Source organism: Littorina saxatilis, linkage group LG8 (genome assembly GCF_037325665.1).
Source record: "Littorina saxatilis isolate snail1 linkage group LG8, US_GU_Lsax_2.0, whole genome shotgun sequence".
Lineage (NCBI taxonomy): Eukaryota > Metazoa > Mollusca > Gastropoda > Littorinimorpha > Littorinidae > Littorina > Littorina saxatilis.
The window spans coordinates 44,523,917-44,537,185 of NC_090252.1; the positions used below are offsets into that span (position 1 = coordinate 44,523,917).

At 42.5% G+C, this 13,269-nt stretch overlaps 1 protein-coding gene across 3 annotated transcripts in view; it reads right to left on the reverse strand.

Moving 5' to 3' along the window:
• Positions 1-1,411: 1,411 nt before the first annotated feature.
• Positions 1,412-13,269, reverse strand: part of LOC138973627 (calponin-1-like) — a 38,575-nt gene continuing 26,717 nt past the window's right edge. For 2 of the 3 annotated variants that reach the window (XM_070346357.1, XM_070346359.1), the window contains exons 2-5: positions 12,850-12,980; positions 8,587-8,683; positions 5,779-5,916; positions 1,412-3,354 (exon numbers count right to left, since the gene is read on the reverse strand). In XM_070346357.1, coding sequence (XP_070202458.1) covers positions 2,584-3,354; positions 5,779-5,916; positions 8,587-8,683; positions 12,850-12,980 — 1,137 coding nt within the window. In that variant the 3' untranslated portion in view covers positions 1,412-2,583. Of the gene's footprint in view, positions 3,355-5,778; positions 5,917-8,586; positions 8,684-12,849; positions 12,981-13,114; positions 13,151-13,269 lie in introns of all 3 variants that reach the window. The other variant, XM_070346358.1, reaches the window with a different exon arrangement.

A 13,269-nucleotide genomic window follows, 5' to 3' on the forward strand; every position in this document is an offset into this window, starting at 1 on the left:
GAGAATCGAGACGAGGGGAGAATCGAGACGAGGGTGGTGTGTGTGTGTGTGTGTGTGTGTGTGTGTGTGTGTGTGTGTGTGTGTGTGTGTGTGTGTGTGTGTGTGTGTGTGTGTGTGTGTGTGTGTGTGTGTGTGTGTGTGTGTGTGTGTGTGTGTGTGTGTGTGTGTGTGTGTGTGTGTGTGTGTGTGTGTGTGTGTGTGTGTGTGTGTGTGTGTGTGTGTGTGTGTGTGTGTGTGTGTGTGTGTGTGTGTGTGTGTGTGTGTGTGTGTGTGTGTGTGTGTGTGTGTGTGTGTGTGTGTGTGTGTGTGTGTGTGTGTGTGTGTGTGTGTGTGTGTGTGTGTGTGTGTGTGTGTGTGTGTGTGTGTGTGTGTGTGTGTGTGTGTGTGTGTGTGTGTGTGTGTGTGTGTGTGTGTGTGTGTGTGTGTGTGTGTGTGTGTGTGTGTGTGTGTGTGTGTGTGTGTGTGTGTGTGTGTGTGTGTGTGAGAGAGAGACAGAGAGAATGCTATATGTTATATTCAGATTAAAAACAAGCTCTGAAAATTAAAAATATAAAAATTATGATTAAAATAAAATTTCCGAAATCGATTTATAAACAATTTCATCTTATTCCTTGTCGGTTCCTGATTCCAAAAACATATAGATATATGTTTGGATTAAAAACACGCTCAGAAAGTTAAAACGAAGAGAAATACAGAAAAGTGTGCTATGCAGCACAGCGGAACCACCACCGCGCTAAACAGGTTCGTTAATTTCACTGCCTTTTGCACGAGCGGCGTACTACGGTCATTGTGAATAAATGCAGTGCGTTCAGTTTCATTCTATGAGTTCCACAGCTTGACTAAAATGTAGTAATTTCGCCTTACGCGACTTGTTTTTTATTATTTCAGAAATGAAACGATTTCTGAATTGTATTTTTGTTGAATAGTTTCACTGTTCTGTTGTTTTATTTTGTTCAGAGCTAATTAGTTTTCATGCTTGAGTTTTATGTTTCGTTTATCATTCATTCAGGTTTTAGCAGTTTGTGTTTCATGCTTTTTATTTTCATAACCACAACCATTTTTATTGCTGGCTGAAGTTTTCTTTGAACTTGATTTTAACGTGAAACTTGTACTTGACTACTGATGGAATTAAATCATTTCATCTTGAAAAAAGGTACCTGTTCCCGTGCTTACTTATGTATGTGTATCACTGTGTGTGTGTGTGTGTGTGTGTGTGTGTGTGTGTGTGTGTGTGTGTGTGTGTGTGTGTGTGTGACAGAGAGAGAGGATGTGCATGTGTGTGTGAGAGAGAGAATGCGCCTGCAAGAGAGAGAGACAGAGAGAAAACGTGTGTGTGTGTGTGTCTGCCATTATTTAAGAGATCAAGACAATCTCACTCACAGCACAAGAACAAAAAAAGACAACCGATCCATTGAACAATTTCAATTTTATTTGTTGCTTCTTTGTCCACAGTGTCGATTCAACATTGACAGTTCAAAAGGACCCGACGAGACTTCTCGCACATCAAACACTTTCACTTTATAGATACAAAAGAAAAAAGAATTAATGATACATAGCATTCTGAACCAAAAATTCAACATTCGCCAAATAAACTACAAAATCTACCAGGGATAATCTAAAAACAAAAAAAGGGAGAAAAAACCTCACAGATAAGCAAGATAAAGAAAGGAAGGGGAACTGATATATAAAAAAAAGTCTGATTAAAAAACAAGTCCTTAACTCGCGGTGGAAATTCTTTCAATGCATGATACATCACTCAATTGTAAAAATTGCTTGGTTCTGCAAAACATAAAAAAAAGGGGGCTGAAATAAAATTTGGTATAATATAGCTGTACAAAAAAGTTATTGACTTCATACAAATGAAAATTGTATATATTACAAAAAGCACTGACACAGAGAAAGAGACAGATAATGACTAGTAACAAGCCAATACAATAATTTAATATTAAGTTATAAATAACACAGTTTGGAAGACTTCTGTTGCTTGTTTCAAGCAAATTATTTGTTTTTCATCAGTTACATGTTTGCTAAAATTTTAAAGGCACATTCGGCTTAGACGCTCTTTACAAGTTATGCATATATATAGGAAACAAAGTTCGTAATAAATACGTTCTTTTTCTGAGTCATAAGTCCGTAGAATGAACATTTGCTTGATTAAACAATGAGATGAAAAGGTTCCAGATGATTGGAGAAAAAAAACCTCTGTAAAAAAGGACACTTCAATTATATTCAGACAATCTTTCCTCAAACAGGTGCAAAACTGGTTGCCAAGTTGGAATAAGCCGTGAAAATAATAATATATCTTCGTCCAATATTTTCTTATGTCAAATAAGAAGTGTAAGTAGTGAGAAAGTACAAACACAAAATCACTGATCAGTCAAACATGACACAAAAAAATTGTTGTTCAACTCAAGATCAGAGAAAAAAGGAAAGAAAAAAGTAAAACAATTTTAAATAGGAACGTCGACTTTAAGACCATCTTCGCCCTTCGCCTTAGACATCTTCAGCCGGCGACTTCGACCTCATCCGAAAAAAACTCCAAGCCAGCACTGACGACCTTCAAGCCTCAACCTTGCCCTTGACCTAGTTTCCCTTGATGTCGCGGCGACCTCCGTAGCTCATGCCCTGCTGGTTGGCGCCCTGGTTGGACCCGTACTGCAGGTTGATGGAGGCCTTGCCAGCCTGGCTCATGTCGTCCACCTTGATGTCCGAGATGTGGCGCTGACCCCCCATGGACATACCAGTCTGCGATGCTCCTCTGTTGCTGCCCATCTGGAGGCCGATCATGCCTGAGGACTCGCGTGAAGCGTCGTCTGCGCGGATGTCAGCGATGTGGCGGACAGAGCCCATGGACATACCTGCCTGGGAGGCTCCCTTGTTAGATCCGGCCTGAAGACCGATCATGCCTTGCCCTTCCTTTGACATGTCGTCGGCGCGGATGTCAGCGATGTGGCGGACGGATCCCATGGACATACCGGCCTGAGAAGCCCCTTTGTTGGATCCGGACTGAAGACCGATCACTCCTTGTCCTTCTTGGGACATGTCGTCGGCACGGATGTCGGCAATGTGGCGGACGGATCCCATGGACATACCGGCTTGGGACGCTCCTTTGTTGGACCCGGCTTGCAGGCCGATGATTCCCATTCCGTCCTTGCACATATCGTCGCTGCGGATGTCCGCGATGTGACGTGAAGCGCCCATCTTCATGCCGGCCTGAGACGCGCACTTGTTGGTGCCAGCCTGCAGACCGATGATACCCTGGCCTGCGCGCAGCTGGTCCTCGGTGAAATTAACAATGTGCTTCTCCGAGGGTTTGGAGCCGCACGTGGGACCTTGGAAACCATGACGCTGGGCCTGCACACATTCAGACTCGTCATAAAAGGGATGTGAGGCAGTGACGTCATTGTGAAGGGGCGTGCTTATGACGTTAACACTAAGCAAATCCAGCTATTTGAAAGTAGAGATGATAAGCTACTCTCAAACAACGACAGAGGTTTTAAACTGATTCTTAGAAAGCCACAGAAACAAGAAATTCCTACGAGGTAGGAAAAACACCCCCGTCAAAGGGAAATAACCTTCTCAGTTGGTGGCAGTGACTGAGTGAGAATGGTTATTTCCCTTTGACCATTAAGATGTTCCTCTATAAGTCCTTGTATAATTTTAATCCACCAATAACTCCCTAACCGTGTGTTTGACTGGTCCCAATTTTTGTAAGGACCGTCTCAGGAATGTATAGAACCTGTTCACCAAGTTTGGTGACGATCGGTCCGTTCATTCGTGAGATCTATATGCGAACACAAACAAACAAACAAACAAACAAACACATCGAGCGAAACCTATACACAGCCCTATACCGGGGGTGTAAAAAACGGTGTAGCTGTACGGAGGAAAGGAGGACCTGGAAAAGACTGCATCATTAGTCTCGATGTCAGGGCTGACAGTATAGATCTACAGGTGTGATCGACAAGACGAATAAAACTGATTCTTGACTGTCCTGAAGGCCCGCAAAACCAAACAGGACAACCGACAATCAACAGAGGTTTCAGACGCTATTCACTATACACCAATGTGTTCTTTTCCGCACATGTTGGCCCCCCAATGCTTGGTATCCCTAGCTCATGTCATTAGGGCGGGGACGTAGCTCAGTTGGTAGCGCGCTGGCTTTGTAGCCAGTTGGTCGCTATCAGCATGGGTTCGATCCCCACGTTCGGCGAGAGATTTATTTCTCGGATTAGGCACGAAAAAGATCCCAAGTTCACAGCAAAAGTCTCAGGGCTTGGAAAACACGAAGGAAGCATGCATCGTCTCTCGTTTCTGATTATCATGATCGTATTTTGATACTTTGACGAGACAAACCCAATGCTGGTGTGTCGAAGAAGACAGCCACAACGGGCTTGTTCGAGTCAAAGTATCACACGATATCTTCAGCGTATTACCAATACCTGTCCCAATATAGGCCAACTGGTCTAAGAGGACGTTTAACCCTAATAGTCAGTCAGTCATCAACGCGTTAACGACAACTGAACGCTAAGCACGCACATTAGCTGACACACACGACAAGACTATTGAATGTCTGGCGTTCCCATACTTCCCTAAAAGACAGAACATGTGAGATTCCCAAAAGATGAATTCCGGAAATAACTCTGTCGGCTTTTCATGAGTTGTGGAAGAGTAGCATTCCCTTGTTTTCTCTTTTTTTCTTTTTTTTCCCCCCTAGTCATAGTTGTAGTAAAATAGTTTAGTCCCTCTTTAGGGCGAGGGCCAGATGCAAACAAGAAGGGCAAAGCCCATACGACTCACATGCTTGACCTTGACCTTTACATAGCAATGACATCATACACTAAGAACTGCTTTACACATTTTTCCTACCAAAATACATGTGACCTTGACCCAAGGTCAAGGTCATCCAAGGTCATGCAACACAAAGCTGTTAATTCAAGACATAGGAAGTACAATGGTGCTTATTGGCTCTTTCTACCATGAGATATGGTCACTTTTAGTGGTTCACTACCTTATTTTGGTCACATTTCATAAGGGTCAAAGTGACCTTGACCTTGATCATATGTGACCAAATGTGTCTCATGATGAAAGCATAACATGTGCCCCACATAATTTTTAAGTTTGAAACAGTTATCTTCCATAGTTCAGGGTCAAGGTCACTTCAAAATATGTATACAATCCAACTTTGAAGAGCTCCTGTGACCTTGACCTTGAAGCAAGGTAAACCAAACTGGTATCAAAAGATGGGGCTTACTTTGCCCTATATATCATATATAGGTGAGGTATTGAATCTCAAAAATTTCAGAGAAAATGGGAAAAATGTGAAAAATAGCTGTTTTTTAGACAACATTTATGGCCCCTGCGACCTTGACCTTGAAGCAAGGTCAAGATGCTATGTATGTTTTTGGGGCCTTGTCATCATACACCATCTTGCCAAATTTGGTACTGATAGACTGAATAGTGTCCAAGAAATATCCAACGTTAAAGTTTTCCGGACGGACGTCCGGACGGACGGACGGACAACTCGGGTGAGTACATAGACTCACTTTTGCTTCGCATGTGAGTCAAAAAGCATATCTATGCTTATTCTTGTCACCCTCGAAAAAAATACAGATTTGTCATTGTCATTGTCATTGGTTTTCCACTGAGGCAAGCTACACGTGACATTGCAGGCTTGCCTCGGTGTTTCTACGCAAACAAATAAAAGCAACTCTTCCACAAGGGTTGACAGGGTTATTTCCGAACATCTCCTGTCATGTTCAGCTGGTCAAAACTCACCTCACTGCCCAGCTGCAGAACCGTGGAGATCACCATAGCCATGTTGCGGCCGTCGAACAGGTCAGCGGTGGGGAAGAGACTGTTGGAGGGCACTCCGTAAAGCTCGCACGCCTTCAGAAACACTTCAATGTTCTCCATCTGTCGATAGCAACAGAAGACATGTGAACTCTCAAAGACATATAATATTAATTCATTTTTAAAATAAAAAATTAAAAAAAAGGAAAAAAAAACAGTATCTTTTTCATCATCTTTTTCAAAGTGAAATCTCTGACGTCACAAGCAAAATGAAGTTTGAGAAGACGTCAGAATGCGAATAATGGCGTCACGTAAAAGTTCTGGCACTTCTTATATATGTACGTCTCCTGAAGAAACGACAAGAGTTTTTCGAGATTGAAGTTGGTCTCGGTGACTTATAGTCTTAATCATATTATATCAGCAGTGGAACATTACTTGAAAGGGCAACCGCCAGGCTGTGCAAGTATCGGTATCGTATCTCATTAAAATGATTTACCTACAAGAACTGGTGTGGGGTGGGTTTAGGGAAGAGACTGTTGGAGCTGACTCGATCCGTACAGCTCACACGCCTTTCAGGAACATTTTGATGTTCTCCATCTAACACTTAAAGTGATTTACCTATAGGAACTGCTTTTAAATTTTTTTAATTTTTATTTTTTTTTAATTTTTTTTTAGGGAAGAGACTATTTGAGCGGACTTTAATATTCTCCATCTGGAATGTATGACCTTATTTTTTGAACATTTAAAGTGTTCTAGGGTGGGTTCTTTTTTAACTACTGGGGTGTGGATGGTGGTGGTGGGGGTTGAAGTTAGGCAGAGAGGTCAGGTGTTGTGGGGAGGTGGGGGGGTGGGAGACTGTTGGAGGGCACTCCACATAGCTCAGACACCTTCAGAACACCTCTCAGAGAGAATTGAATTGAATTGATTTGAACTTTATTTTACAAGGATTAAAATTTAAGGCTATGCCTTTTCTTACAATCTGTCCTTGGGACGCACAAACACACAATGATAAGAGAGAGCGAGAGAGAGAGAGAGAGAGAGAGAGAGAGAGAGAGAGAGAGAGAGAGAGAGAGAGAGAGAGAGAGAGAGAGAGAAACTTGAGAGAGACAGAAACTTGAGAGAGAGAGACAGAGACAGAGACAAAGAGAAAGACAGAGACAGAGAGACAGAGAGAGGGTGGTGGTGGAATGGGGTGGGGCAGGGGCAGGTATCCACGCAACTGATACCAAATTAATCATCAGCTCAGCTAGTTTGCCAACCAACCGGCCAGCCAAAGCCAACCTGCCAGCCACAGCCAACCATGTACCAGTAAGCCAACCGATCATTTCGACAAGCCAAAACTTGAAAGAATTTTCCTTTTTTCAAACAATTTTGGCACAGCAGTATACCAGACTATCAAACGTCAGCTGTCTAAGTTACTCTTAACAAATTCTACCCATGCCAATATCAACACTCAAGGTTTTGACTTCACTGGGATGAAAATCAAGGTGGAAACAGAGTCTACGGGGATATATATACACGTGGCAAGTAGGTCATTGGTAGGATGTACAGACTTGATGCATCAAATTACAGGTAAAACGGAAAATTCATGCCAATAGAAATATACATTGAAAACTATATATACTGTGACATTGTTATGTTCACGAGTGTCTGTCTGTCCGTGTGGTTCAGCATGTGTGTCGACGTTACCTGGATGTTGTGAAGAAAGGACTCTGCCACGTGACGTTACAGTCGAACCTTCCCTGGCGATCACCTTTTGATAGCGACCACCTGCCCATTACGACCACCTGTCTACAAGGAGCACTTTTGGTTTGTACCGTTGGAAGTCGCAATAGACAGGGTCGACTGTACTATCAAACGCACTTACCTTCTTAAAACTTCTTTGCAGGATGACTCGGGGTTTTGGTCGAAAAAGCAAGTACTATTTATTGGAAAGTACACTGCATCGGTCGACTGAAAGTTACCTGTGTCTAAAAGACTGCTGTCAAAGTGACTTTTAACACTTGCCCCTATTAAAAGGACACGTACTAAAATGCCACAGTGTTACCTGTGTGTACATGACAGCTCCTAAAGTAACTGATAAAGCTACCTTTATCGACCGGACACTTATCATAGTCCCTTTTAGAAGTTACCTGTGTCGAAAGGACAGTAGTCCGATTGACTATTAACACCTACCTCTGTTACCTGTGTGAACAGGACAGTTCCAAAAGTCACTGATGAAACTACCTGTCTTCAAAGGACAACTATCATAGTCACCATCAAAATTACCTGTGTCAAACGAAAGAACAATAGCCAGAAGCACTATACGTACGTGCAAAACTTGAATGACATGTTCTGTTACCTGCATCGAACGGACAGTTATCCTAGTCACTACTAAAATTACCTGTGTCGAAAGGACTAGTCAGAAAGACTAGACTACTAATTAACACTTACCTCTGCTACCTGTGAAATCAGGACAGTTCCTAAATTCACTGATAAAGCTACCTGTGTCGAACGGACAATTATCATTGTCACTATAAAAAGTTACCTGTGTCAAAAGGACAGTAGTCAAAGGGACAACGTACGCGCGAAACTTGAATGACATGTCCTGTTACCTGCATCGAAAGGACAACTATCATAGTGACTATAAAAAGTTACCTGTGTGGAAAAGACAGTTGTCAAAAGCACTACGTAAAACTTGGAACGTCCAGCTACCTGCATCGAAAGGACTGCTTCCCAGAGTTATGGCTGACAGTTACCTGTGTGGAAAGGACGCTCTAGCAGACGACGGATAGTGCTAGACAGGTCAGTTACCTGTTTAAAGGGGGCGGCCATGCTGTTGACCTTGATCTTGTAGTTCTTGGCTGCGGGCGGAAGGTTGGGTGTCCCGGCGTACACTGCCTGGGCCAGTCTGTCAGGAGAGAAAGGAACACAGGGGCTTGTTACACACGCTAGGAGAAACCACAGGGGCTTGTGACTGACTTGCTGGTATAGAGGGACAGGCTTGGGCAAACAAAAATAATATTTAAAAAATCAAAAACATTCACAAAGTAACAAAAAATTGAAAAAAAAGGGAAAAAAAGAAAAGAACGTAAAATCAAAATAAAATAGATTGAAATAATAAAATGAAAAACTGAATACAAAATAACATGAAAAAAAAGAGAAATAAGATCAATGGAAAGGGAGGCGTTACACCTACATGAGGGGTGAGGGGTGGGGGTGGGGTGGATGGGGGGGGGGGTGGAGAACACACTACACATTTACGCATTGTCCACACACACAGTGGTACACGGCGGTAGACAACACAACCACAACAGGTTTGTATTCAAATCGCGCATGGAAGTTAAGAAAAGGAGAACACATATCTGGTATATATAGAGACTGAAATGTAGCATAATTATTGTGTAGCTAAATTTCGTGGATGATCTTGACTAATAATTAATGTTAACTGATGTTCAATTCCTACTCCTATAAATGCTCCACACTTTCATTTCTATTTTGGCCCCCCCCTACCCCCGCACAGACACACCCACACACACACACACACACACACACACACACACACACACACACACACACACACACTCACAAGCAGTGTGAGAAAGAGAGAGGGAGAGGGAGAACAGACAGATAGTCACACAAACAGACTGACAGCTAGAGGAAAATCTGTAAAACAAAATATAAAAAAACTCGCACGAAAAAACAAACAAACAAGTCGCGTAAGGCGAAAATACAATATTTAGTCAAGTAGCTGTCGAACTCACAGAATGAAACTGAACGCAATGCCATTGTTCAGCAAGACCGTATACTCGTAGCATCGTCAGTCCACCGCTCATGGCAAAGGCAGTGAAATTGACAAGAAGAGCGGGGTAGTAGTTGCGCTAAGAAGGATAGCACGCTTTTCTGTACCTCTCTTTGTTTTAACTTTCTGAGCGTGTTTTTAAACCAAACATATCATATCTATATGTTTTTGGAATCAGGAACCGACAAGGAATAAGATGAACGTGTTTTTAAATTGATTTGGACAATTTAATTTTGATAATAATTTTTATATATTTAATTTTCAGAGCTTGTTTTTAATCCGAATATAACATATTTATATGTTTTTGGAATCAGGAAATGATGGAGAATAAGATGAACGTAACTTTGGATCGTTTTATAAATTTTTATTTTTTTTTTACAATTTTCAGATTTTTAATGACCAAAGTCATTAATTAATTTTTAAGCCACCAAGCTGAAATGCAATACCGAAGTCCGGGCTTCGTCGAAGATTACTTGACCAAAATTTGAACCAATTTGGTTGAAAAATGAGGGCGTGACAATACCGCCTCAACTTTCCATAAAAGCCGGATATGACGTCATCAAAGACATTTATCAAAAAAATGAAAAAAACGTTCGGGGATTTCATACCCAGGAACTCTCATGTCAAATTTCATAAAGATCGGTCCAGTAGTTTAGTCTGAATCGCTCTACACACACACACACACACACACACACACACACACAGACACACAGACACACGCACATACACCACGACCCTCGTTTCGATTCCCCCTCGATGTTAAAATATTTAGTCAAAACTTGACTAAATATAAAAAACAAACAACAGCTGCATACAGAAAACAGACTGGCAGGTATTCAAAATGAAAGGACGATTCCGAACTGAAATAAAGATACACGCTCAAAGTCAAATACCAGTCTCAATTGATGAAACAACAAAATGACATCAGCCTAGCAAAAACAATGAATGGGCTGTAAGAAACAAGATACAGACGAACACACATGATGCAGGAACAATCGATGCTTTCTCTCGGTAATATACAAAGGTATACCACAGGTATCACTGCAATGCCGTCAATACTCGCTAACAAACAGATATTTCGTTACAAAATCACACATTATATACAAAAAGACAAGGACAACACCATTCGGGTGGGAGAGGGATACAGCAAGAAATTACTCTGAAGGGCGGGGGGGGGTGGGGGGGGGGTGGGGGGGGGGGGGGTGGGTAAGAGAGGGGGGGGGGGGGGGAGATTGGCGCTTGTTGGTTTAAGTATAAGATCTGAGTCCACATCAATGTGAAATGTGAGATACTGTGAAAGAGAAATCGCTTACTCTTCTGTAAGCCCGTGACTGCAATAGTAACTGTACTTCAGACATCACCGCCAAGAATCGATACTCTGACAAGGGGAACAACAGCTGTAAATCGCCCTTTGATTTACAAGAAGCTGATTGCCTCCTTTGGATATCGTTTTTTGCTAATTGTTTTGATTGACATGTTATTAAGGCAAAAAAAAAAAAGGTCTGTTTACGGTAACATAGGCCAAAAAAATAGGGTCGGTAGGTCGGGATTTTTTTTTCTTTTTTTTTTCCAAAAAACATATTTTTACGTTATTTTGCATTTGTTTTTCTTCCAAATGCCAAAAAAAAGTCTAGGGTCGCGCGAAAAAAATAGGGTCGGTCGGGTTACCGTAAACAGACTATTTTTTTTGTGTGCCTAATTCCATACGATTTTTAAGTGTAATTTCCTCCAGCATTTGGTTTAAACAAAAATTTATTCAGAATTTCTTCGCATGAACAGTTAAAAACATACAGTTGGGACACGCACTCAAGCATTTCAAGGTGTGGTATTACGAGAGCAATCCTCAGTTTCCAGTCGCTGTCAGACGGGGCTGGTAAAGGAACACTCTATGTCAGCTGGGCTGACCGAGAACAGTGAGGGAGCGATCTCTCTTTCACATGCATATCATCCAGTACTCCGATGACAGACACAGTCACTCCAGGCTGGAAAAGGGACGATCTCATTCCGCTGGGGTAGGGCGGGGATGTAGCTCAGTCGGTAGCGCGCTGGATTTGTATCCGGTTGGCCGCTGTCAGCGTGAGTTCGTCCCCACGTTCGGCGAGAGATTTATTTCTCAGAGTCAACTTTGTGTGCAGACTCGCCTCGGTGTCCGAACACCCCCCGTGTGTACACGCAAGCGCAAGAACAAGTGCGCACGAAAAAGATCCTGTAATCCATGCCAGAGTTCGGTGGGTTATAGAAACACGAAAATACCCAGCATGCTTCCTCCGAAAACGGCGTATGGCTGCCTAAATGGCGGGGTAAAAAACGGTCATACACGTAAAATTCCACTCGTGCAAAAAACACGAGTGTACGTGGGAGTTTCAGCCTACGAACGCAGAAGAATTCCGCAGGGGTGACTAGAGGTAGCGATCTCTCTTTCACATCATCCAAGATTCTGACGAAAGGACAAGATAACAATGACAGTATACTCACCAGAAACATGGACTATACTTGAAAAAAAACAAAAAAAAACCACGGACCGGTCGACACATAACGTAAAAACCGGTCCGTGTTCGTTTTTTTATTGTCCATGTTTCTGGTGAGTTCATTTTCATTGTTATCGTGTTCTTGTTCTGTTCTCACATGCATTCTCTTGTTTCTTTCTTTCTTTATTTGGTGTTTAACGTCGTTTTCAACCACGAAGGTTATATCGCGACGAGGGAAAGGGGGGAGATGGGATAGAGCCACTTGTTAAGTGTGTCTTGTTCACAAAAGCACTAATCAAAAAATTGCTCCAGGGGCTTGCAACGTAGTACAATATATGACCTTACTGGGAGAATGCAAGTTTCCAGTACAAAGGACTAAACATTTCTTACATACTGCTTGACTAAAATCTTTACAAACATTGACTATATTCTATACAAGATCCACTTAACAAGGGTTAAAGGAGAAACAGAATCCGTTAGTCGCCTCATACGACATGCGGGGTGCAGAGAAATAAGGAAGTGGAAAAGAAGACTTTTGGTAAGTGAAATAAAGGTGATGGATCCAGTCAGGTAGAAATAAGACAACAAGAAAAGAATTGGAAAACTGCAGGGAATAGTAGGGAGAGTTTTCTTGGAAGGAAATATAGGTGAAAGGACTGGTAAGGCAGAAATAAGACAAAAGAAGAGAAATAAAGGGGTGGGGTAGCTTGGTGATAACACTCCCGCCGCGTGAAGGCGACCCCATGGGAGCATTCTCTTGCTCCTATTCCGATGACACACACACACACAACGACATGATGGACTCACTTGCACAGGATCTGACCGTTGCGGAGCTTCTTCTCGACCTCCATGGCGCCGGACCCGATGTCCTCGCCCACCAGCTGCTTGATCCACTCCCGCACCTCGTACTCTGCGCCGCTGTCATACTTGGCAAGCACCTGTAACACAGTGAAACACACAGTGAAACACTAGTTATGAGACACAATAAAACACACAGTGAAACACTTCGTACTCTGCGCCGCTGTCATACTTGGCAAGCACCTGTAACACAGTGAAACACACAGTGAAACACCTCGTACTCTGCCCCGCTGTCATACTTGGCAAGCACCTGTAACAAAGTGAAACACACAGTGAAACACCTCGTACTCTGCGCCGCTGTCATACTTGGCAAGCACCTGTAACACAGTGAAACACACAGTGAAACACACAGTGAAACACCTCGTACTC